This window comes from Trichomycterus rosablanca, chromosome 9 (assembly GCF_030014385.1).
Source record: "Trichomycterus rosablanca isolate fTriRos1 chromosome 9, fTriRos1.hap1, whole genome shotgun sequence".
NCBI lineage: Eukaryota > Metazoa > Chordata > Actinopteri > Siluriformes > Trichomycteridae > Trichomycterus > Trichomycterus rosablanca.
Genome location: NC_085996.1, coordinates 28,104,683 through 28,129,521, shown reverse-complemented (window position 1 = coordinate 28,129,521; position 24,839 = coordinate 28,104,683). Strand labels below are relative to the sequence as shown.

The 24,839-nt window shown below is 40.7% G+C and overlaps 1 protein-coding gene across 1 annotated transcript in view; it reads right to left on the bottom strand.

Annotated features, from left to right (window-relative positions):
• Positions 1–24,457, bottom strand: part of cdh2 (cadherin 2, type 1, N-cadherin (neuronal)) — a 73,885-nt gene extending 49,428 nt beyond the window's left edge. Inside the window, exons 1-2 of the mRNA XM_063001319.1 lie at positions 24,294–24,457; positions 17,649–17,757 (exon numbers count right to left, since the gene is read on the bottom strand). Coding sequence (XP_062857389.1) covers positions 17,649–17,757; positions 24,294–24,341 — 157 coding nt within the window. The 5' untranslated portion in view covers positions 24,342–24,457. The remainder of the gene's footprint in view (positions 1–17,648; positions 17,758–24,293) is intronic.
• Positions 24,458–24,839: the final 382 nt, after the last annotated feature.

The following is a 24,839-nucleotide window of genomic DNA, read 5'->3' as shown; positions in this document are numbered from 1 at the left end:
GCCCCTGACAACCTACGGATTTATCGGGTGGGGGAGGGTGTAGAGAGGAAAGGACCTCTGGTTTACACACACACACACACTTGCTAAGCCCTTCCCCCTGACAGAAGTCGGCTGTGTCGAATCGATCGGCAACGCCCAAGGACATCAATATGGGTCCAATAAATCAGGCTGGAGAGAGGCAGCACCTCTGACCTTTCTGCTGATTCTAGAACCTTTTCGCAGCCGTGAAGCTGAGCTTACTGACACAAACACGATAATTTAAAACAAGCCTAAAGTACACGATCATGAACCAGCTCGATCGCTACTCCATGGCAACTCTGTGTTTCGATTATTAAATTCTGCTTTATTTTATATACAAAATAAACTGCTGTTAAAAACAGGTCACATGATTTGAAATTAAAGAAGAGTAAATGCTTCTAAATGCATAAATAAATGAATGTATTTATTATCTATTTATATAAAATACAACAAATTTAGCCATAACATTATGACCACCGATCAACACTGATCAGCCATAACATTAAAACCACCTCTTAATTATGGACTGTAGTCCATCTGTTTCTGTGCATACCTTTTTAACCTGCTTTCACCCTGTTCTTTAATGGTTAGGACCCCCAGAGGACCACCACAGAGCAGGTATTATTTAGGTGGTGGATCATTCTCAGCACTGCAGTGACAATGACATGGTGCTGGTATGAGTGGATCAGACACAGCAGCGCTGCTGGAGTTTTTGAATCCCGTGTCCACTCACTGTCCACTCTATTAGACACTCCTACCTAGTTGGTCCACCTTGTAGATGTAAAGTCAGACACGATCACTCATCTATTGCTGCTGTTTGAGTTGGTCATCTTCTAGACCTTAATCAGTGGTCACAGGGCGCTGCCCACAGGACGCTGTTGGCTGGATATTTTTGGTTGGTGGACTATTCGTAGTCCAGCAGGGACACTGAAGTGTTTAAAAACTCCAGCAGTGCTGCTGTGTCTTATGCACTCATACCAGCACGACACACACTAACACACCACCACCATGTCAGTGTCAATGCTGTGCTGAGAATGATCCACCACCTAAATAATACCTGCTCTGTGGTGGTCCTGGGAGAGTCCTGATCATTGAAGAACAGCATGAAATGGGGCTAACAAAGCATGCAGAGGAACAGATGGACTACAGTCAGTAATTGTAGAACTATCAAGTGCAGAATCCCACATTTTTTCAAGGGGTCAGGACTGGGTACAGGCCAGTAGATCTCCAGTCAACCCATGTATTTGTGGCACAATGTTGAAAGCATAACATGTATTTAATACATCTTAGTAATTAGAAGGGATGTCTACATACGTTAGCCAAACGTTACTTGATTTAAATAGAAGGACAGATGGAAAGTAAAGTGCATCAGCCATGTAAACACATCAGCTTTCCATAATCTGATAAGTGAAGTAAAGAAAGCACAGAAAAAAGATCATCGCCCAAATCCGATCTCCTGCAGTTCCTTGACTATACTGTTAATGTAAAGATGCCGAGCGACAGGCCGAGATAAGGCACGACAGACTGACGTCAACTCTATACTCCTGCAGTGCATGCTGATTTTGCCACTATTTTTAGCTCCCTATCCGCAGCAGTCACATGACTTACTCCAATTATCACCTTCTGCACCCGCTAACTCCTGCACAAGCTAGCGCAAGCTCCGATTAACCACCAGAGAAAGCACGTTCATTTGATTAGCCAAATAAAAGAACTCCGTGTGTGTGTGTGTGTGTGTGAGCGTGAGAGAGAGAGAGTATGGGTGTGTGAATTAAACATCCAAAACTAGCACAGCTGGACTACATCACCCAGTGCTGAGATCATCTCAGTTTTAACTTAATCCAAAATCCTCCTCCTCTTTCCAATCCTCAGTGAGCGCAGGAGGATTTTTAGTAAGATACGGACATGGGTGAGTGCTACACGCCCGCCGCTTGTCTGGATCATTAGCTCCGCCCCAACCACCAAACTTGGGAGATTTGTTACTCGCTTCTAATGTGGTGGACGTGACTTGGAGAGAAATAAAATGCACTAGAGGAGTTGAGAAATCCTTAGATGGGGGACTGTCTTCCTGGAAGAGACCAATCCCATTACAATAAAAACGAGGCATCATGTTCTATTCATTTGCACCACAACTGGGATCTGGGTTTGAATTTCAGCTGTGCTACTGGTCGGCCAGATGTCTACACAGACATGTCTCAGGGATGTGTCCAAAGCCCTGCGATGAACTGCCCTATCCAGAATATTACTGCCTTGCACCCAGTGTTTCTAGAATAAAGTGGTAAAAATGAACTGAATTAAATACATTTGAAGTGACCACACAGTATAACACAGACATCAGACCCCCTCACTGCAGGGGTCTAGCACTGAGTCATGTACTGTTCTTTTGGTGCACTCCACACGTACCACACAATCAAAGAACCACTAGCCAGATGAGCAGTTCTCTGACTAAAGCCCCCGTCATCCGACAATTTCCTGTCGGCATCTTGAATGAGGTCAATTAGCCTGCTCAGAATTTTTATACATGCCACATAGCATGCTGGGATGTTAATTGCTTACATACCCATTATAAAATTTGCATGACACCCTTATACCCAAGTAACACTGGGTCTATCTGAAAACATAGTGAGCGCTCTACATGGACACATTTTACGTTATCCTACACGCTCCCGAGATGAAGGCTGTCTAAATTTTTAGATACTTTAAAATGCTGCCTACTGAGGTGCATTAATTCTGAGTAATAATCTGACTGAATAATGATGGAGAATCTGATGCTTTTAGAAAATTACCTTTCTAAAGCTTTCTCTACCTCATGTAAAGTGAGCTGTAAAAATAAAATGAAGTATTTATAGTCTTATCAGCTAACATTACAGATTCCTTGTGTCATATAGAAGAAGAGAAGACGTTTGTGGTTTTCTAAAGTATAAAGACACTCCAGAAAGCCCTGCTGTGTTACCGCTGGCCAAGTTTACAAAGCAGTATAATAAATAAAGGGAAAACTGCAATTCCAGGGCTATAAATACACTGCATTGGGGGTTTTTTGGTTTCTTAAAGCAGTTCCTGAGAAAAAAGCTCCCCCTCTAACCCCCAAACCCCCAATTCCCTGAACTTCACTGAACCTCACTGAACTTCTCTAATAAAACCACAGTGACATCACCAGTCCAGATTGGTAATAGTATTTAAAGATGGAGCAAAAATGACCTGGTCCATTTAATTCTCCACTGTCTACTGAAACTTCTATGCCATTATGCACTGATCAGCCATGACATTAAAACCACCTTCTTGTTTCTACACTTACTGTCCATTTTATCAGCTCCACTTACCATATAGAAGCACTTTGTAGTTCTACATTTACTGACTGTAGTCCATCTGTTTCTCAGCATGCTTTGTTAGGCCTTTTTCATGCTGTTTTTCAATGGTCAGGACCACCACAGGACCACGACAGAGCAGGTATTATTTGGGTGGTGGATCATTCTCAGCACTGCAGTGACACTGACATGGTGGTTGTGTGTTAGTGTGTGTTGTGCTGGTATGAGTGGATCAGACACAGCAGCCCTGATGGAGTTTTTAAACACCTCAATGTCCCTGCTGGACTGAGAATAGTCCACCGATCTGAAAAACATCCAGCCCTGATGAAGGTCTAGCTAGAAGATGACCAACTCAAACAGCAGCAATAGATGAGCAATTGTCTCTGACTTTACATCTACAAGGTGGACCAACTAAGTTGTAGTGTCTAATAGAGTGGACAATGAGTGGACACGGTATTTAAAAACTCCAGCAGCGCTGCTGTGTCTTATCCACTCATACCAGCACAACAAACACTAACATACCACCACCATGTCATTGTCACTGCAGTGCTGAGAATGATCTACCACCTAAATAATACCTGCTCTGTGGTGGTCCTGTGGGGGTCCTGACCATTGAAGAACAGGGTGAAAGCAGGCTAAAAAAGTATGTAGAGAAACACATGGACTACAGTCAGTAATTGTAGAACTACAAGGTGCTTCTAAATGGTAAGTGGAGCTGATAAAATGGACAGTGAGTGTAGAAACCAGGAGATGGTTTTAATGTTATGGCTGATCGGTGTAGACTCTTACCTTCAAGAAACATTCCAGGATCCCAGTCTTTGGTGCGTTCCCACTTTGTACCCAGAGGTTCCAGAACAGACTCACTTACTCAGAAAAATATTTTTCATTCTGGCCTGGTTCTAATCTTAGCAGTAAAAGAGAAACACTAACACTCAGACAGCAAAAAAAGGCTCCTGGAGAGCAACCCAAATCCATCATGTACACCTCCACACACACACACACACACACACACACACACACAGCTGTACATGTGCATCATATCTTTCTTCTGCAAAAGGGCACTCTGAGATTTGTGGGAGCTTAAAATAAGCCATGAACATAGCAGCTACTCTGCAGACCAGACATACGTTACACACGTAATACCCATCGTAATGCCAACTTCTTTCCTCAAGCCACTTTGTCCTGCCTTTACCTTTTTTTTTTTTCTTCCTCCCTCGCTAAATTCCAAGCATTTCTCGTCATCTCGGACAAACGTCTCCTGCCCGGCACTAACCCTCCCCTGCCGCCCTGAACGCTCTCCTCTATCTATCTGTCTCCATAGCTGCCCCTTTCAATCTCATCAATGCGGCTGATTGAAACCAGGCTCTGGCATGGTGACGCACCCCCGCATTCTTACACACACATACACACTCATGTTCTGACCTCAGAGGGACTGGGTCCTGACAAGCAAGCATTTGAGTCTGTGTGTGTGTGTGTGTGTGTGTGCTGAGCATGACTTTGCTTTCGGACCGTGGGTGTTCTTTTCCAACGGTCGCCAGCTTCTTACAAACATACAAATGTAGCTTCGTGCGGCGTGCCGTTTTTTTCCCCAGAAGTCATTACATACACACAAAAAAGTGGCTTCATTCATCCAGAACTGCTGGAACTGAGAACACAGAGCAGGAGATAAAGTCGGGTGATAGCACGGGCCTTTTGTAGTTCCAGGCGACGATAGCTCTCAGATAAGCGCACGCAAGCAGACACAAAGCACACAACAGCTTATGAGTTTCCTGTAATTAAATGTGATTACTATGTTAATTATGCTTGAAATGACTTTATAATACTTGTTTATGGCTGCTGAATAGTCATTAAATGCTCTTTGGGTTAATAAACACTAACCACACCCACCCCATGTCTTTCTACCCCTTTCTCTCAACCCCTTTCTCTCTTTCACCTTCTACATTTCTGCATTCTCTTATTTATTTGTTGCATTTCTCCCTTTTTTTTACCATTTTAAAATGTCTTTCTTTTTTTTTTACATTCCTTCCCTCGTGCCTATACCCCCTCCCTACTTTCTCTCTTCTTTTGTCGTCTTTTTTATTCATTCTTGGATCAGCTAACTTCTGCAGAGCTCACAAAAACCCAAGCTGCTCATGTTTAATCAATTAACAAAGTCAAAAACATGATCACGACTTCAAGTCACTTAAATAATGCACAATTAGGTGCACCCTGAATGAGGGGAGGAATTGGCCAGACCTCAGACAATACACCAGTTTAAAAGACCAGAATCTGATAGCTGGATGCCATGGCACCGAAGCGTCCCATCCCATAATAATCTTATAACGCTAAAAAGAAGCTTTTGAAAAGGAGTGGGGGGGCGGGGGTGGCGAGAGAATTTCTAGAGCTTTTGTTTGTCTAATGCTTTAGTGGGTCAGTCTTGCAGTCTCCTTCGGCAGTCTGACCGATGTAACAATGCCAAACCCACAAAAGCTGGGAATCTAAAAGCAGCCATTAAGTGCCGGAACTCAGCACATTTCCATTCAGGTCTAATAAAATTCTGTACTAAGTGCCAACGCAGAATGAATCGAATCTTGAAAAGAGGAAAAAGATATATCCTATAGCTAGGACAAGACCAAATTAAAATGCATACTTTATAAAATACAATCCCCTTTATCAGAAAAGTTGGGACGTTTTGTAAAATGAATACAGTGGTAACTTGTAACTCAACATTTCCCTTAAACTCAATGTGTTCACCTTTTAAAAAATATGACTTATTTAATTTCAAATTAACAATGAACAGGCGCTTGACTTGAGCGGTGCAGTAAGACGTCATCGAAGTGCGCATATAAGACAAATCCACATTTGCGTGGAATAACAGTCAAATCCACTCTGAAAGCATCCACATGTCTCTGTGTTTAGCTGGATTTTTACTTCTGTTTCACTTTTAAACTTGTGTTACAGCTCGGGGTGCTGAGAAATTGTGAGAATCAACTTCTTTATAAAAAAAGTCTAAACGCTTATAGCTTAACGTGACTAAATGTATTAAAATTATGACATAGAAACACTAAATCTCTCTTTAATTATTACTGCTCATAAGTTCTCTCCACTAATGAAATTCCTCACTGGTTTTAGTACAGTAAGTCACGTTAAGCTTTGTGCAACAGTTATTTAATTATTTTTTTTATATTTTGTGTATGCATTTTCTTCCCTTTTTCTCCCGACTTTCAGCGTGTCCTGATTGCCCGATTGCGTCATGCTTCCTCTCCACTAATACCGATCCCCGCTCTGATCGAGGAGAATGAAGCTAACCCATGACCCCTCCAACACGTGGGCAGTAGCCGTATGCATTTTTTCACCTGCACTAGGCAAATGAGAATGCGGAGACACACCCTGATCAACGCACTCCTTCCACGCCTCTGTGCAGGCACCATCAATCAGCAGCAGAGGTCGTAGTTGCATCAGTGACGAGGAGACCCTATCCGGCTTACTACTACCCCACCCCTATATGAACAACCGGTCAATCGTTGTTCATGTGGCTGCTCAGCCCAGCCCAGCTCCGATGTGCTAGCATGTGTTTTTACCGCTGCGCCATCTGAGCGGCAACAGTTGTATATTTGTTACAAAAAAACCCATTATTTTACATTAGCCTAAAACATATGCAGTTCTACGGGACAATGGAATGCATTAACAGGTTTCCCATACATCCTAATGGTAAAAAAAAACCTCAATGCCTTTTCCAAAACTACTCCCAGAACGCCACTCCCAGAACCAACTGACGCTGAGTTTCAGGGTACCACTGTATTTAAGAAGAAAAAAACTGAGATTTGTTAATTCTCCGTTTGGATGGAGGCATGTTTAGCACTGTTTCATCACCTTTCCTAGTAATGTTCCCCCATACATTTTCAATAACAGACAGATCTGGAATGCAGGCCTGCCAGTCAAGCACACACACTCACATTGTTTGGGACTTGCAGAATGAGGCCTGGTATAGTCTTGCTGGAAAAAAACAAGAACTACCTTGATGGCAGCATTTGTTTCTCTAATTTCCAATTTCGTGCCTTTGCGTCGATGGTACCTTCACACATTTGCAAGCCACCCATGACAGATGTTGGCTTTTGCACCTCTGGATGGTCATTTTTTCTTTGAAACAGAGACCTTTATGTCTGTTTTCTGTCATGGACTCATCTGACCACAGCACACGGTTCCCATCTTTTGGTCCATCTGAGATAAGCTGGGCTCAGAGATCTCGGTGAAGTTTCTGTACAGAATTGATCTACGGCTTTTTCATCCTGCATTAGACAATCAGGTTGCATTTCTAAATGCAGTGGTGGACTGTTTTAAGTAACAACGGTTTTCTGAAGTACTCCCAAGCCCATGTGGCTATGTTTATCGAAGGTCACACACATTTATCAAGCAGCTGAACTCAGACATCATAGTGTGTGAATGAGCACTTTAGGACTTGGGTTTAGATCCAAGAGAACCCACAACACCCATCAATCCAAATTGCCTCTGGCCCAAAACTGCACCAGGTCCTCACACCTCTTTGTCTGGGTCATGGAGGGTTATCGACATGACTGTGACATCTAAATGAGATGTGAACATATGAGGTGCTTAGATAGCTTTTGCTAAGACAATTCTCTTCCAAAAGTCTTGAAATGAGATGCTGTTATTAATTACAAATCTATTATCAAGTATCCCATATTTTTACATGTATTATCTTTTATTTACACCTACTAACAACTGGAAATAATACCCACAGTAACCCAGACCTAAATTAATCATTTATATTACACTGGTCAACAGAGATTTTGCTTCTTGAACACTTCTGGGTGTCTCTTTTGAGCTGCTAATAATGAAAATCACGTCTATATTTTCAATATGGCTGTATATAATGTCAATTATATATGTCTTATTTTGTCTCATAGACACAGGCCTAGGCATGCATTCCATTTTTAAAGATTAGGCACATCTGGAGCAGTTGTGGAGCAGTTCTACCGCTGTTATAATCATTTACTCACTCACTTTCTAAGCTGCTAATCCTAATCAGGGTCACCAGGGGTGCTGGAGCCTATCCTAGCTCTCAATGGCCACAAGACACCTTGGACGGGGCGCCAGCACACAAACACACATCTAAGGGCAATTTTAGTATCTTTAACTAACCTGACTGTATGTCTTTGGACTATTATAGATGTTCCTCCTATAGATCACTCACTCACTCACTTTCCTAATCGCTCATCCAGTTAGGGTCACGTGGGTGCTGAAGCCTTCAATTTCAATTGGCGCAAGGCACACAGTAACACCCTGGACAGGGCGCCAGTCCATCGCAGGGCAGACATACACACACACACACACACACCCATTCACCTATAGGGCAATTCAGCATCTCCAATTAACCTGACTGCATGTTTTTGGACTGTGGGAGAAAACCAGAGCTCCCGGAGGAAACCCACACAGACACGGGGAGAACATGCAACCTTCTTGCTGTGAGGCAACAGTGTTACCCATTGAGCCACCGTGCCGGAGTGAGATCAGTATCACACAAATATTCAAGTACACTTTTGTATTTATGTGAGTCTCTTTCAGTATTATATACACACTGTTTCTAAGCTTGTGCAGGCAGTTAGACACTTTATATGGCCATAAAAATTCGAAGTCATATCCGTAACACTAAAACGCCCAACATAAGACTGACTTTATGTTGTTTTTTTATTACCAGAAATGACTTTATGACTTAAATAAATCCTAGCAGTGTTTGGTTGCATTATTTTGCTGTAAAACTACATTAAACCAGGTAATATAGATATAGTATAGATATAATAATAGAGATACAGTAAAATGTAGTTTTGACTTTCTGTACAGTAAAATTTCACTACCGTACTGTATCTACATTTCTATACTAACAGAGAGTATGAGTTTGATGCTTTTTAAATGTCAAGAATTCTCTTACATATTTTATTACTTTTGTTAATCTCTCTCTTATACACATACACACAAGCTCAGCCACTTCATTACCTGACATCGATCTGTCAAAACAAAGACCCAGGAAACATTGATTGTTGTGTGAATGTGTGTGTGTGTGGTGTCAGAGTGTAAAACAGGGTAGAAGAAAAGCCTAAATAAAAGATCTAGCTTAGAGCTGTGTTCCTGTTTTAGCTGCTCTATCCTAGTTTAGTAGTTCTTCTTTCTACAATCACTTAATAATTTAATAATTGATGCCTGCTTCAATTCAATCACTCACTCACTCACTTTTTTAACCGCTTATCCAATCAGGGTTGCGGGTTGTGCTGGAGCCTATCCCAGCTATTCAATGGGCGCAAGGCACACAGTAACACACTGGACGGGGCGCCAGTCAATCGCAGGGCAGACACACACACACTCATACACCTATAGGGCAATTCAGTGTTTCCAATTAACCTGACTGCATGTTTTTGGACCAGAGCTCCTGGAGAAAAGCCACACAGACACTGGGGAGAACATGCAAACTCCACACAGAAAGGACCCAGACCTTTTTGCCACACCTGGGGATCGAACCAAGGACCTTCTTGCTGTGAGGTGACAGTGCTACCCACTTAGCCACTGTGCAGTGCAATTCAATCATTGGTCTTGTCATATGATGACACCGGTGATCCTAAATATGACGAATAAACACATTCTGCGCTCACACAACATAAACAAAACTGCACTGAGTGAGTGATGAATAAACAGTTACGGCTGTTGAAGCTTCCTGGTAATGAGCACAAATTCCCAAAGACACATTTGAAAATCTTTTGGAATGCTTTCCGCAATGTGTTTAAATGTGTCTGTGGGATAAACGAGCCAATTCATCCTAAAGGTGTTAAACAGGGTTGGGGTGTTTCCCAACTTTTTGCCAAGTTGCAAAGCATGTCATTTATTTTACACAACTAATTGTATTTATTTGTCAGAAATAGATGTGGATAAAACAAAGTGGGAAAAAGTGTCTACATACTATTGACAATGCAGTGTTTTGTTTATTTTTATTAGTATAATTATTGTATTATTATTATTGTTATTGTATTATTATTATTATTGTATTATTATTATTATTGTATTATTATTATTATTATTGTATTATTATTATTATTGTATTATTATTATTATTATTGTAGTATTATTATTATTATTATTATTATTAGGGAGAGGGGTTGTTTTTCTAGCAATACAAAGGCTAAGTACACTCAGAAAACCACAATCTTACTAAAGTTGCCAAGTTAACCTGCTAAAGCGCCACCTTCAAACACAATCCCGCTTTTGTTCATTCATTCCCTATCTGTTAATTAGAGGCTGGAGTTAGGAGTTCATTTTACCATTTAAAATAGCAAACAGGCAACTAGGTTCCCAGAATCCCCTCTTTCACACACACAGACACAAGCCTGTGTTCACATTTTAATTCCAGTTCAGTTAGCCTAAAGGGAAGCACTGAACCAGACGCTAATGACATCACTACTGCTCACCGCTGATTGGATGGACAAGTCAAACTTAGTGAAAGTCATTTACTACATCACAGCCCCAAAAACGCTCTCTGTCTTTCTATCTGTGTCTCTCTCATACCTGGTTTTGTCCTTTTTGCTAATACTATAACAATTGAATGTACTTTATATGAGACATGAGTCTAACCTGACCGGTATGTGTAGAAAAGTGCTGCTCCTAATATCCATAACATCTACACTATCTGGCAAAAAGTATGTGGACACCTGATCATGAGCTTATTGAGCACCCTGTCTGAAACCATGGACATTAATATGAACCCCCTTGTAGATAGAACAGCTTTCCACAAGAGTGTTATGTGTATCTGTGAAAAATAGTGCCCATACAGTCAAAAAATGTCATTTGTACTGATATTGGACAGTAAGACCTGCTTTGCATTCAACAATCTAGTTTATTTAAGGTTAAACAGAATTAAGGCCAGGGTTCTGTACAGGTCACAAACCATGGCTGCACCCGAAATCAGTACATGAGAGCGGGTAGTGTGCCCGAATAAGCAGTATTCATTAAACAGTATGCGAAAAATGCCCGGGCGGCCAGTTTTGAGTATGCAAACACAGCACGCTGCGGTCCGATAATCTATCCCATAATTCAGCTGGAGCTGAAAGATGAAAGTGTAAGTAAGACAAAAATTAAAAATGGTATGATTGTGTACAACCCTGAATAACGTTATGAGTAGCTTTGTGGAGAACAACATAATTGTTATAGCTGTGGCGATGTGATGTCATGCATCACGTGACGTCGGTAAGATGGCAGACGCAGTACGTCTGAGGTTGCGTGCATACCGCACACTTGCGTACTGAAAGAGCGTACTGCTTTACACAGCCCATGTTTTTATAGGCTTTGATTTGTACACAGGGCCACATTCATGCTGGAACAGCAAAGGGTATTCCCTAAACTGTTTGCAATTTGAAAGTTGAAAATATTTTATAGACGTTTTAGCAATGAGTGTGGCTTAAACATAAAACCTTAGTCACATAGTCAATACACAGTCTAGATTTATTAGTAAGTAAGTAAGTAAGTAAAGTTTATTTATATAGCGCTTTTCTAGGACCAAGCCACAAAGTGCTTTACAATGCGGTCAAGTATAATACAATAAAAACACAAAAATTAATAATCATAAAAGCTACACAGTGACATAAAAACATTAATACAATAGCACAAATAAAATTTTTAAATGCACTTTAACTACACATACATACATATATATACACACATATACATACACAAACACTTTACCAAAGAACGTCAGCCCCATTGCTTAAGATCACTACTCTGAAATGCTAATGAATAAAAATGTGTCTTAAGACATTTCTTGAAGGTTAATGTAGACTCAGAGAGTCTGATATCGAGTGGGAGACTATTCCATAATTTAGGAGCCTGGACAGAAAAAGCACAGTCCCCTTTCCGCCTCTGTTTGGTACGGGGCACAACCAGAAGCTCTTTATTAGATGACCTCAAAGACCTACAACTTTTGTGAGGAACCAGCAATTCACAAATATAATCAGGTGCTTCCCCATGTAGAGCCTTAAAGGTAAGAACTAAAATTTTAAAATCTATCCTAAATTTTACTGGCAACCAATGAAGTGAGGCCAGCACTGGACTGATGTGGTCTCTACGTCTAGTTTTTGTTAAAAGCCGAAAGAACAGTGACAACTGGTACAATTCTCTCTGGTCTAATAATTTTTATTTGGTAGTTTTTAAACTTATAAATCTAACCTTTAAATGGTCAAAATGAATTAGTTTACTTTATTAGTTTGTTAACTTTTTGGCCAAACAGCAGTGACAGGGTTTCTTCTTGTTATTCCTTGCATTATGAATGTATGTACATATTAATTTATATATTAACAAATTGGATTGACATAAAACTAGCATGAATTCCAAACTATTCGGATGCTTCTGTAAATCAAATTTCACTGCCAGATATAAAAATGTCTCAATTTAGAATAAAAAACCTTCTTCAACTTCTCTTATTTTTTGCTGTTTACTGTTGTACCTACTGCAGAGGTACCCACTCCATGAAGGGGAAGGCCGTGGTTCAATGACCACCCTCTCATTGTCGGCACCCTCCACAGGTTTGTCACACTTGTCTTTTAGTCCTGTCGTGTCTTTTGGTCCTGCCCCATTCACTTTTTCATGTCTAAAAATGTCCTTTGTGTTTATTGTAGGTCTTTGTATGTATTGTACTGTATTTATTGTACTGTTTTTTTATCTGCACTGTGTATATTGTACTGTTTTCACTTGTTTTCACTTTGTACTGTTCTATTTTGCAAGCTGGTCCTGAAGGACTGTTGTTTCATTTCCACGTGTACTTGTCTATAGCTGAAATGATAATAAAGCCTCTTGAATCTTGTGAGTACACACTCGTGTTTGCTATAAAAGCCGAAGTGCTTGAGGTTCAGTTTCCTCTGATTAGAATTGATCAAACACCCTTACAACCGTGTGTATAGTTGCCTTGAGTTCTCATTAATGATTGAATCACTTCTACCCAATAAATCCCTTCTGATTGCATTCTCTCCACTAACAAGCCAGAGCAAACTCTGTCAAAGCAGGAAGATAACACAAAAGGGTTACATGCAAATCCTGGATTTGTATATGGTGCTCAAAAGCTGATTCCGACTTCCAAGAGAAGAGACTGTATTGAAGCTGAATCACGTGTGTGTTAAAATGTGATTATTCTGAAGCTGATTCTTTTTTTTAAGTAAGTCTGTTGATTTAAGAGAGGTAAAGAATAGTGAATGAGGCAGGATTTATAAATGTATTCTAATCGTGATCCCATTATAGGCTTCTTTAGAGAGATATTTGTTTAAATGAACTCTTTTACTTTACCACAAGCTGTCGTTTGACCATTGAACCATATTTAGCTTTAAATATGTAGTTCTTATGTAGTGGCTATACACATAGTGTCAAAAATACTGTATAGTAAAAATACTGTAATACTGTACTAAATAAATACTGTAAAAATACTGTATATTTAAGTAAGTACAGTGTTATTGTGCTGTAGTGAGTTGCCCTGGTCTGTGGCTATGCTGCCCCATACACAACAAACTGCAATGCACTGTGTATTCTGACACCTTTCTATCAGAACCACTGTGTTTAGGAATCTGACCTACAGTAGCTCGTCTGTTGGACAGCCTTCGCTCCCCACATGCATCAATGAGCCTTGGTCGCCCATGACCCTGTCGCCGGTTTACCAGTGTTCCTTCCTTGGACCACTTTTGATAGATACTAACCACCCCACAAGAGCTGCAGTTTTGGAGATGCTCTGACCCAGTCATCTAGCCATCACAATTTTGCCCTTGTCAAACTCAAATCCTTAAATCATGTTCACTTGCTGCCTAATATATCCCACCCACTAACAGGTGTCGTGACGAAGAGATAATCAGTGTTATTCACTTCACCTGTCAGTGGTCATAATGTTATGCCTCATCAATGTACCTATATACTGTTTTTATATAGCTTTTGATACTTTTTATTTAATTTTAGATACTTTGTATGGCAACTGTATGGCACTCCTGGAGCAGACATGATTCAGGGCCTTGCTCAAGGGCCCAACACAGACTGCACAGCCAGGATTTAAACTGACAATCTTTCGATTGATGGCTCAAAGCTCTACACACTAGGCTACCACTGTCCACTTTACCACTTAATAAACATTGACAATAAGGGCATGCATTCATTTATTTATTCACTATGTCCAGTCAGCTTGAGATGCGTGTTTGGTGACAGTGTACAGAACAAAGATCTGTCTATTGTGCGACATAATGTGAACTAAATCTTCAGTTCCAGTTTTAAAAAGGTTTACATTGTCTCGCAGTACTGTACATATCGTACTGTCACATCACCCAGCACGGTAATTGTGTTTATGTTGCGTCGTGCTGCTCTAATAAGAACCATCAAAGGAAAACAGGACAATTTACTGCAAAATTCGGACTGTACCCAGTCTTGGAGTAAGGTTGCTTCATTAGCAGATGCTAACAGAGTGTCTTATCGGGGGTGCTTAGTGAGACAGCACTAACTGTATATTCCTCTCTTCCAGGTCAATAGGAGGGAAGGGGGTAAAGCACTGAAAGTATTCATCCCTCAGCCATTTGCTTAAAAAAGAAGGTGATGAATGTGCGTTAGCGAAACAAAACATCCTCCTCATGTTAGACAAGAGACTCCCGCTAATCCGCATACAGGGGTCAGACCCCCTCCCAGGGGCCCAAAGAAAGAAAGAGAGAGTGAAATGAATGAAAGGGATGAGATTTTCACGCTTGCATTAGCCGAAGACACATTTAGTTAAAGTATTAACTCTGACTCAACTGAAGCTGAAAAGTTCAGATTGTAATAAAGGATGGCCTTTACTTATTGTGTGTGTGTGAATGTCACAGTGGTTTATCTTTCAACTCAAAGACCACAGGAAGCAGATCTGTGAGTCACTCGTATCGTCCGATTCATCTAAGTGTAACTTACAGGAGTCAGTTTTTACCAAACACACACACACAATAAGAACTGGAAATTTCCTTTAGGCTGTGAAATGTAGACTCTCCGTGTGAAATCTAAATCCCCGGCTGTATCTTTGTTATAACTGCTCCAGGTCAGTGTGGGCACCAGCGTCGATGCTGTATGTGTCCGTTCCCACAGTATAAAGAGTAGCAGTTAACAAAAAACTACTCGTATTTCATCAACAGTATTGTAAAAAAAACAAGATTATAGCACTAGACGAGTATGCCATATACACCGATCAGCCATAACATTAAAACCACCTCCTTGTTTCTACACTTACTGTCCAATTTATCAGCTCCACTTACCATATAGGAGCACTTTGTAGTTCTACAATTACTGACTGTAGTCCATACGTTTGTCTGCATGCTTTGTTAGTCCCCTTTCATGCTGTTCTTCAATGATCAGGACTCTCCCAGGACCACTACAGACATGGTGGTGGTGTGTTAGTGTGGTATGAGTGGATGATGGACTTTTTAAACACTTCACTGTCACTGCTGGACTGAAAATAGTCCACCAACCAAAAAAATATCCAGCCAACAACGTCCCATGGGCAGCGTCCTGTGACCACTGATAAAGATCTCAAAGATGACCAACTCAAACAGCAGCAACAGATGGTCTCTGACTTTACATCTACAAGGTGGACCAACTAGGTTATAGAGTGGACAGTGAGTGTATTTAAAAACTCCAGCAGCGCTGCTGTGTCTAATCCACTCATACCAGCACAACACACACTAACACACCACCACCATGTCAGTGTCACTGCAGTGGTGAGAATGATCCACCACCTAAATAATACCTGCTCTGTAGTGGTCCTGTGGGGATCCTGAACATTTAAGAACAGGGTGAAAGTGGGCTAAAAAGGTATGTAGAGAAACACATGGACTACAGTCAGTAATTTTAGAACTACAAAGTGCTTCTACATGGTAAGTGAAGCTGATAAAATGGACAATGGGTGTAGAAACAAGGAGGTGGTTTTAATGTTATGGCTGATCAGTGTATCTATGTATAAAATCATGTATAAACATTATTGTCAACACACTGGCAACAGCAAAACCACCCGTTATTAATTACAAAAGGTACAAATAGCGCTTATGGCAAAAGTACAGTACATTGCCTATCATTGTGTTTCCTCCTGTGCTATGCCTCTAAACATGATTAACAAGCAGATTCAGATGATACGTCTTGATTGGTTAGGCACTGGTGGAGCACATTTCATAAGGATAATAAGGGAAAATAATTTTTTGTACATGCTTCCTTCATTTAATTTCATTTTCCTCAATTGGTTTATCCCGGTCAGGGTCACATTGGGTCCTATTCCACTGGGAAACATTGGAAAGAAAGCAGGAATACCCTGGACAGGGCACTAATTTACCCTCCTCCTCTGACATAGTGTAGATGCATTTACATTTATAGATTTATCTATAGCGACTAAGAATTGTGACTGATACAATCCAAGCAATTGAGGGTTAAACTGGCAACCTTTAGATAGATAGTACAGTACCTTAACCACGAAGCTACCACTGCGTATCTGTCTGGCTAGTGTAACATACCGCATTGTAACCATGTTAATAATAGTCAGGTTTAGCTTATTAGCTCGCATTAGCCAAATAAGAATAGAATCATACAAACGTAAAATTTGTGAATAACTCACCAGTCACATGAGCTTCTTATTAGAAAATCTTGTGTGAATTTAATATTTAATATTTAAACCAAATGCACAATGCTAGCAATAAGCACCTTATTTACCTTAAGCCGTCTAAAAATGTACATTATTATGACATAGCTAGTTTACAAAAAGATGCAGGGCATTATGGGTTATTTCTGAATGCAAAGCACTTCCGTTTCTCTTTCCACCCTGCTGAAGTCAGCTCATCTGGATCTTTGAAGTGTGATTAACTACCTCGATGGCTTTGGGTGGGTAGACTCCGTGCTATAGATTGGTTTCATGGACAGGCTGGTCTAATCAATGCTATTGATCAGAGGATGTTTCATCTGTGTGTTCAAACCCGGGCACCGAATTCAACCCGTCAAGATTTTACACTCACAATCGACACCTTCCAAAGTAATACCAAAACTCTCTCACACTCTCATACTATTCAAATACCTTTGCCTATAAACACCCCGCTGTTAAGCAGTCTCCTCCCTCTTACTGCCTTTCACACAAACATATCCAAATCAGACCCCCCCCCTCCGCCCCAGCCCCCAAACACACACTGTTTTCTCCTCAACAACTTGTGAAAGAGCAGAAAGAAAGACAGAGCAAGAGTCCAGCAGCAATCCGGCACAGTTGTCTCGGCCATTTGTAACGCCAAGCTGCGAAGGTTGCCGGGATGGAACGTGTGAACAGAGATTACTCACCTTTGAGCAGGGCCTGGCCCTCGGGAATGACATCACTGACGATGACACTGTACTCTTGCTGGGTGAAGCCAGGCTGGCACAGCATTGTCTCCTCACCATGCACCACCAACTGCCAAAACAGCCAAACAAGTCTGCTTAGTCATCATTAATGATACGGTTGGTGAATAACATACTCATAAGAGTTCTATATATAACTCTATATATTAAGAATTTTAAAAACAGTGCATTTTCCCAGCGTCGTACCACCTTTTTAATGCCATCAGCGGAAAATGTTTTTGGTTGAGCGTGTAGCCACTGATGCACCGCTGCTTTCACATCATAATGAAGAAGAAGATATTCTTTATTTGTCATATATACATATACAGATGTACAGTACAATGAAATTCTTTCTTCACATATTCCAGCTTGTTTGGGAGCTGGGGTCAGAGCGCAGGGTCAGCCATCGTACGGCGCCCCTGGAGCAGACAGGGTTAAAAGTCTTGCTCAAGGACCCAACAGTGGCTGCATAGCAGAACCTGGATTTGAACCGCTAATCTTCCAGTTGATAGCCCAAAGCTCTACCCACTAGGCTACCACTGTCTTTAATCACAAAGGTGGAAATTATATGTCGCTAAATCCAGACTATAAGCTCTCTCTCAGTTTTGCCCTCAACGTTTCCAACCAAAATATAAAAGTGTGGAAACTTTTTGAAGATCCCTCATACTTAGCATAGCATAGCATACTGAGGCTAAAACGTAAAAAAAAAAACAGTTTTCTCTACAGTGTACCAAAACACATTCACGACCAACACGGGTGGCAAACAGGCTTAGATCCTGCCTTGCTTGGGTGAATGTTAGCGGTTCACGTCATTACGTTTTAGTTTTCATAGCTCGAGGGAGTCAAGAGATGAAAGTTCTTTATCTCAGCAAGCATTTAGCTGATAGCTGTTAACACATGGTCCAGCTTAACAGGCTAGGTCTAATTTAAAAGCTTCTACATAAAGCTAGCTGTGACCTATATATATATACGTATATATATATATATATATATATATATATATATATATATATATATATATATACTGTATATATATATATATGGGCATTTAAGTGCACTTGATTATCACGTATAAAACATAAGCGTCAACAACAAATTATTTTACAACTGTGCTTAGTTATTTAGCAACATCAAATCACCACAGTTATTAATTATAAAAGGTACAAATAGCGCTTATGGCAAAAGTTAGCTAATGCTATAGTCAAACAAATACATCGCCTCTCATTGTGTTCCCTCCAGCACTATGCCCCTAAACATGATTAACAAGCAAATTTAAATGATACATCGTCTTGATTGTTTGGCAACGATGGATCACATTTTTTTCTTCTGTTAAGAGCCTGGGGCAGCAACACATGGCCGGGCTTTTAATTCCCAGCTGCATCTAGGTGGAAAACTAGCAAGTGTCAACAACGGAAAACTAATACGCCTCAAATCTGAGATTGAGACATCCTATGTTGATATTACGACTGTTGGAAATAAGTCTAAACAGAAACAATCATTTTGGGACAGGTGATTTTGGATACAAAGACAGCAAACTGTGAGATGATTAGCATCAAGAGCTATAAGTGTCCTTTAAGTTTGGTTTGAATGCTTTACATACAGTAGATTTTCAACAGAAACTGAAGTATTTTTGGATGCTGTTAGGTAGCTAGCTGAGACACTCATCCTGAGCATATGGCAGCCAGTTTAAGCTTGACGTCACATTACCAAGTCTTATTCTACTGTCAACTCATACTTTCCATTCAATACAAGGTAGATATCAGCTCAACATTATAGACTAAGGTGCTTTCTTCTTTGTGATTAAATGTTTAATATGTTTTTTTATTCTTATTTCTTGCATACTGTGCCAGGTAGAACCAAATACAGGAGAAGTTTTAGGTTTTCCTCTTAGCACATACACCAATTAGGCATAACATTATGACCACCTCCTTGTTTCTACACTCGCTGTCTATTTCATCAGTTCCACTTTCCATATAGGAGCACTTTATATGTTTCTCTACATACCTTTTTAGCCTGCTTTCACCCTGTTCTTCAATGATCAGGACCCCCACAGGACCACTACAGAGCAGGTATTATTTAGGTGATGGATCATTCTTTAGGTTCCCAACTTTTTACTTTTTGTTTTTGTCCTGTTAGATGTTTTATATTCTTATTTTTTATATTATTATATATTATTTTCTTTTAATATATATTTTAGATTTTATATCTTACGTGTATTACATTACAGTCTTAATTTTTTATTCTTTCCTGTACCTCATTGTAATGTCGTTGTGTGATATTTGTAATAATTGTAATTGCTGCTGCGACACCGTAATTTCCCTTTGGAGATCAATAAAGTAATCAATCAATCAATCGATCAATTTTCAGCACTGCAGTGACACTGACATGGTGGTGGTGTGTTAGTGCGTGTTGTGCTGGTACGAGTGGGTAAGACACAGCAGCGCTGCGTTTTTAAACACCTCACTGTCACTGCTGGACTGAATATAGTCCACAACCAAAAATATCCAGCCAACAGCGCCCCGTGGGCAGCGTCCTGTGACCACTGATGAAGGCCTAGAACATGACCAACTCAAACAGCAGCAATAGATGAGCGATCGTCTCTGACTTTACATCTACAAGGTGGACCAACTAGGTAGGAGTGTCTAATAGAGTGGACAGTGAGTGGACACGGCTGTGTCTGATCCACTCATACAAGCACAACACACACTAACACACCACCACCATGTCATTGTCACTGCAGTGCTGAGAATGATCCACCACCCAAATAATACCTGCTCTGTGGCGGTCCTGACCATTGAAGAACAGGGTGAAAGCAGGCTAAAACGGTATGTAAAGAAATAGATGGGCTACAGTCAGTAATTGTAACATTACAAAGTGCTCCTATATGGTGTGGTAAGTGGAGCTGATAAAATGGACAGTGTGTGTAGAAACAAAGAGGTGGTTTTAATATATGGCTGATCGGTGTATTTCATTTAAAGGGATTTTTGTTGAATGTGACACAATCTTCCAATACACTTAATTATGACCAGAGATCTTCCAAGCTAACGTCCGAAAATTCCAGATAATTCTATAATGGAAAAAACACATAAAACTGCATGCAATGCAATAGGATTAACCTTTATCAGAGCAAAGTCCACATCAATTTTACTTATGATGACCTCTCCGATTGCCGAGAGCAGGGTATATTGCGTTGTCTAGTGCCAGTGGGCATTGATCAATTGATCTGGAGGCTCAGAGTGAAAAACACATTAATAACCTGCTCCTCTTCTCTCTGCTAAATTATTCAGCACATCTCATGAGTGTCGTATTCCCTCAGGGCTTGCCACTCGTCTATTCTCCTCTATCTTCTCCTCTCTCGTGTCCCCCTCCTCCACTGTTACTTACTTCCCTCTTATGGCACTGAAGCATCTGTTGTTTTGGAGTGGGGGTAATTAGACTGATGAGGTCACGAGGGCAAGACACCGCCAAGCAGGGCTGAGCGTCCAACACATGGTCCAGATTAACAGTCCAGGCCCGGAGAAGCCACAATTTGGTGGGTTGAGGTTGACGCACTGCACATCCTGGTCATTGTAAATCTGTGCAGCTAAGTACACAACTGGCAAGTGTTGTTAAGTGGGTACATGATGGTCAAGACTCTCTTCTGGTGGAGGCTCGTGTAGGAGGATGCAATGTGTTCCAGGGTTCCCCTGCTCTATTGCTGCCCAACATTTTACAAATCTATCAGCATTTAAAAACCTAAAGTTGGCACATACCCAAACTCCTCCAGTAAACAAAACTTGACTCCTAGTCTGTTTTTAAAAAAATACACCATAAAATCCAGCTTGAATGCAGACGGACACACATCCTCTGTTCCTCGCTCGTTGTGGGTAACTAACTAGATTTGGTTATTGGAGTGTGAATTCAAAGATCAAAGGCAGGCAGTATTTGGTTCCTGATGTCCACTGTGAACTGGCCTCTTTGTTTTGGAGGGAGATCAGAGGAGGACAGGAGACGACTGCCTTGTTTGTTAATGAGACGGCTGATTCACCAAACATGTTAATTACTTGTTACCTCAATAAGGCCTTGAGTGACCTGTTACTCGTCTCTCACACTCTGCTGATAACACAGTTTGGAACCATTTCCATAGATAAGAGCCGATGGGCAGACACTGATAGTGGGATTCTTGCTCCGAAAGGAAGTCTTTTCATGCACAACGGTGCTAAAGCGAACGCAGGGGAACACTGGCTAGAAATCCAGCTCAAATCAAACTGGGATGTCAGCAGATGCTTGTGCTGTCAATGCATATCAAATATCCATACAGATGGACAGGATGGGCTGAGAGGGCGCACAGTGCTGATGAATCGAAGAGAGAGAGAGGAGTAGAAGTCTAGGAGCACAGCGGAACGGGGAATCGGGGCACGCTTCTTTCACCGCATTTTCCTTTAATCATGCCCTTTAAGTGCGACTCAGTTCTGGCTTAGAGCTAGAATGGATGATGGGTAACAGATCCCTAACCCTTAGTGGAATTAAAACAACGTTTTACACAGACACACACAAGCACAAGTGCACATACGATGAAAAACTACATTTGGTGGAATGTAAAATGATATAAAAATTAAAACTAGACTAAAGTCTCCAACGGAGTTTAGCAGTTTATGGGTATACAGTGTTTAAATCCTAACGTTGTGTGGGGCAATGTCCTAAGTGGGTGGGGCAAACACTACACAAAATGTAAAAAAGAAAAAAAAAAAGAACCATAATTTATTATTTTAAATAAACTACCCGATGTTGATCACATCCAGTAACTGTATAAGAAGAATGTCTGTTTTCTCAGTTTATTATTATTAAAACCTTAAAACATGCTAAAGGTGGGTTGGCGGGTCTAAAAATGCCCCATAGGTGTGAGTAAACAAATAAGTGGGGCTTCCTTTGACGATGTATTTCTGAGGTGATGCCGTGCCCACAACAACAAACAAGCTAAGTTCTTCTGTGTATAATATATATTACTATGTGATTTAGCTATGAGATCTGTCATTCTCACACTGTAGAGATGATAAAAATCAACTCGGCGATACTGTATTATGATCTTTATTACATATTTGTAAGTCTGTACGTTTAAGTCTTATGTTGAGTTCACAACTAGGTAACATTGTTACATTTTTTAATAGACTAACCAGCTGTCCAGGACAAATTTCTAATTTCTTATGCGCCCATTGAAAAGCTGGGATAGGCTCCAGCAACTCTAATTGGATAAGCTGTTAAGAAATTGAGAGTGAGTGATTGAGTAATTTCCAGTTTACTATAGTAAGAACAAATTCATATCGGCTAGTGAATATTTAATAAACTATTTATTTGACATATTTAGGATCACTGGTGTCATCATATTGTCTGGACACGACCAGACAAACAAGCTAATAGCTTTAATCAGTGAATGATTGAATTGCACTGCATGGTGTCGCCTCACAGCAAGAAGGTCCTGGGTTCGATCCCCTAGGCGTGGCGGTCCGGGTCCTTTCTGTGTGGAGTTTGCATGTTCTCCCCGTGTCTGTGCGGGTTTCCTTCGGGAGCTCCGGTTTCCTCCCACAGTCCAAAAAAGTGCAAGTGAGGTTAATTGGAGATTAAACCTGTGAGCTGATGAATCTTGTGTAACGAGTAACTACCGTTTCTATCATGAATGTAACCAAAGTTTGTAAAACATGTTAAAATCCTAATAAATAATACCAAAATAAATATATCTTATATTTAACTGACAATGTAGTCCTAGAATGCTTCATATAAAGTGTGTATTCTATAATTTGATACATGCATTTTATGTGACCTGTTCTGATCTTGTAATGTAAATTGAATACAGTACTTGCATGCAGCTCTGTACAGTAGAGCAGAAATGCACCTGAAGCGTCCTGATCATCACCTAAAACGCCTCATTTTTCTAACATTTTAGATTTCAGACTCGGGCTAAAGCACATGGGCCGTGTTAGTGCTGAATACCTGGACAATAAATAACAAGCCCGCATTTCCTACTGAGAAATCTCATTTGCAGGACAGAGAGCAGCTCAGCATGGAGCCCATTCAAAAACCAGCAGCATTAACGCCCTGCGGCCACTACAATGAGCTTTTCATTATTAAATGCGTATTGAAACGCTAGTTGTTTTGTGCGTAGACAAGAAGAGCTGAGATCGGGATTATCTGGCAACTTTCTCGCTCGGATATCTGCATCTATTCTGACGGACGGTTGGATACGGGACATTTAATGCGCAGACAAATTCTAAGCGGATGAGATAATAACGGTTTAAAAATGTAGCACATGTGTAGAGTGAATAAAATAGTACATTTAAATTACAATATGGTATAGATTTGTCATGCGTTTTAGCAAAACTGAATGCGACATATAGCGGGGCATCTCCAAAGTGAGAATCCGCAAGCGACCAACTGCAAGATATCCAGTCGACTACAAAACAACGCAATCGCACTGAATAAAATAAGTGCTTAATAATATATATTTAAGTACAGTTATGAGCGATGCTAAAGTCCTGCAATGTGATGTGAATACACTGCTTTGGTCTCTCTAGCATCGTCGCCACCATCAGAATCAGCAGCAGTACCCAAGCAAGAAAAGGACAATTCATTTACCTGCAAAGCCGCGAGGAGGGTCAACATCGCACCCCCTGTACAGTGCATGGTGTAATCTCCGTGATTCCCTCCGGTAGTAATATATAAATCAGAAATGTTGAAATTTTAGATGCATGTAGCTGCAGATCGTGTCGCTCCGCTGTATCTCTCTGAATAGCTCGTACTGCTCGGTGCGCATCGACTCCGCTCTCCTACTGCTGCCGTTCCGCTCCGCCCGCTCTCCTATACCTCCTAACTACATTCATACATTCACCCAGTGTCTCCCCCCAGCGGTACAATTCCAAACACTACCTAAAATACTGTGCCCCCGCTCTGAATCACAGGGTTAAGGACTTCAGCACCTCCCTCTTATGACGACCAACCCTCTCTATAGCTGTAACCGACTCCGTTTACATGCAAATTTTCATCTGCATTTTTCTAAACGAGTTCATTGCGTTCACTAGAGAGGTTTGATTCAATTTAGTGAACCGATTCTTTTTTATTTAGCGACGCGTCGTTCAGGGACCGAATCGGCTCTTTTACGTTTTAAAGGACTATAGCGGTGAA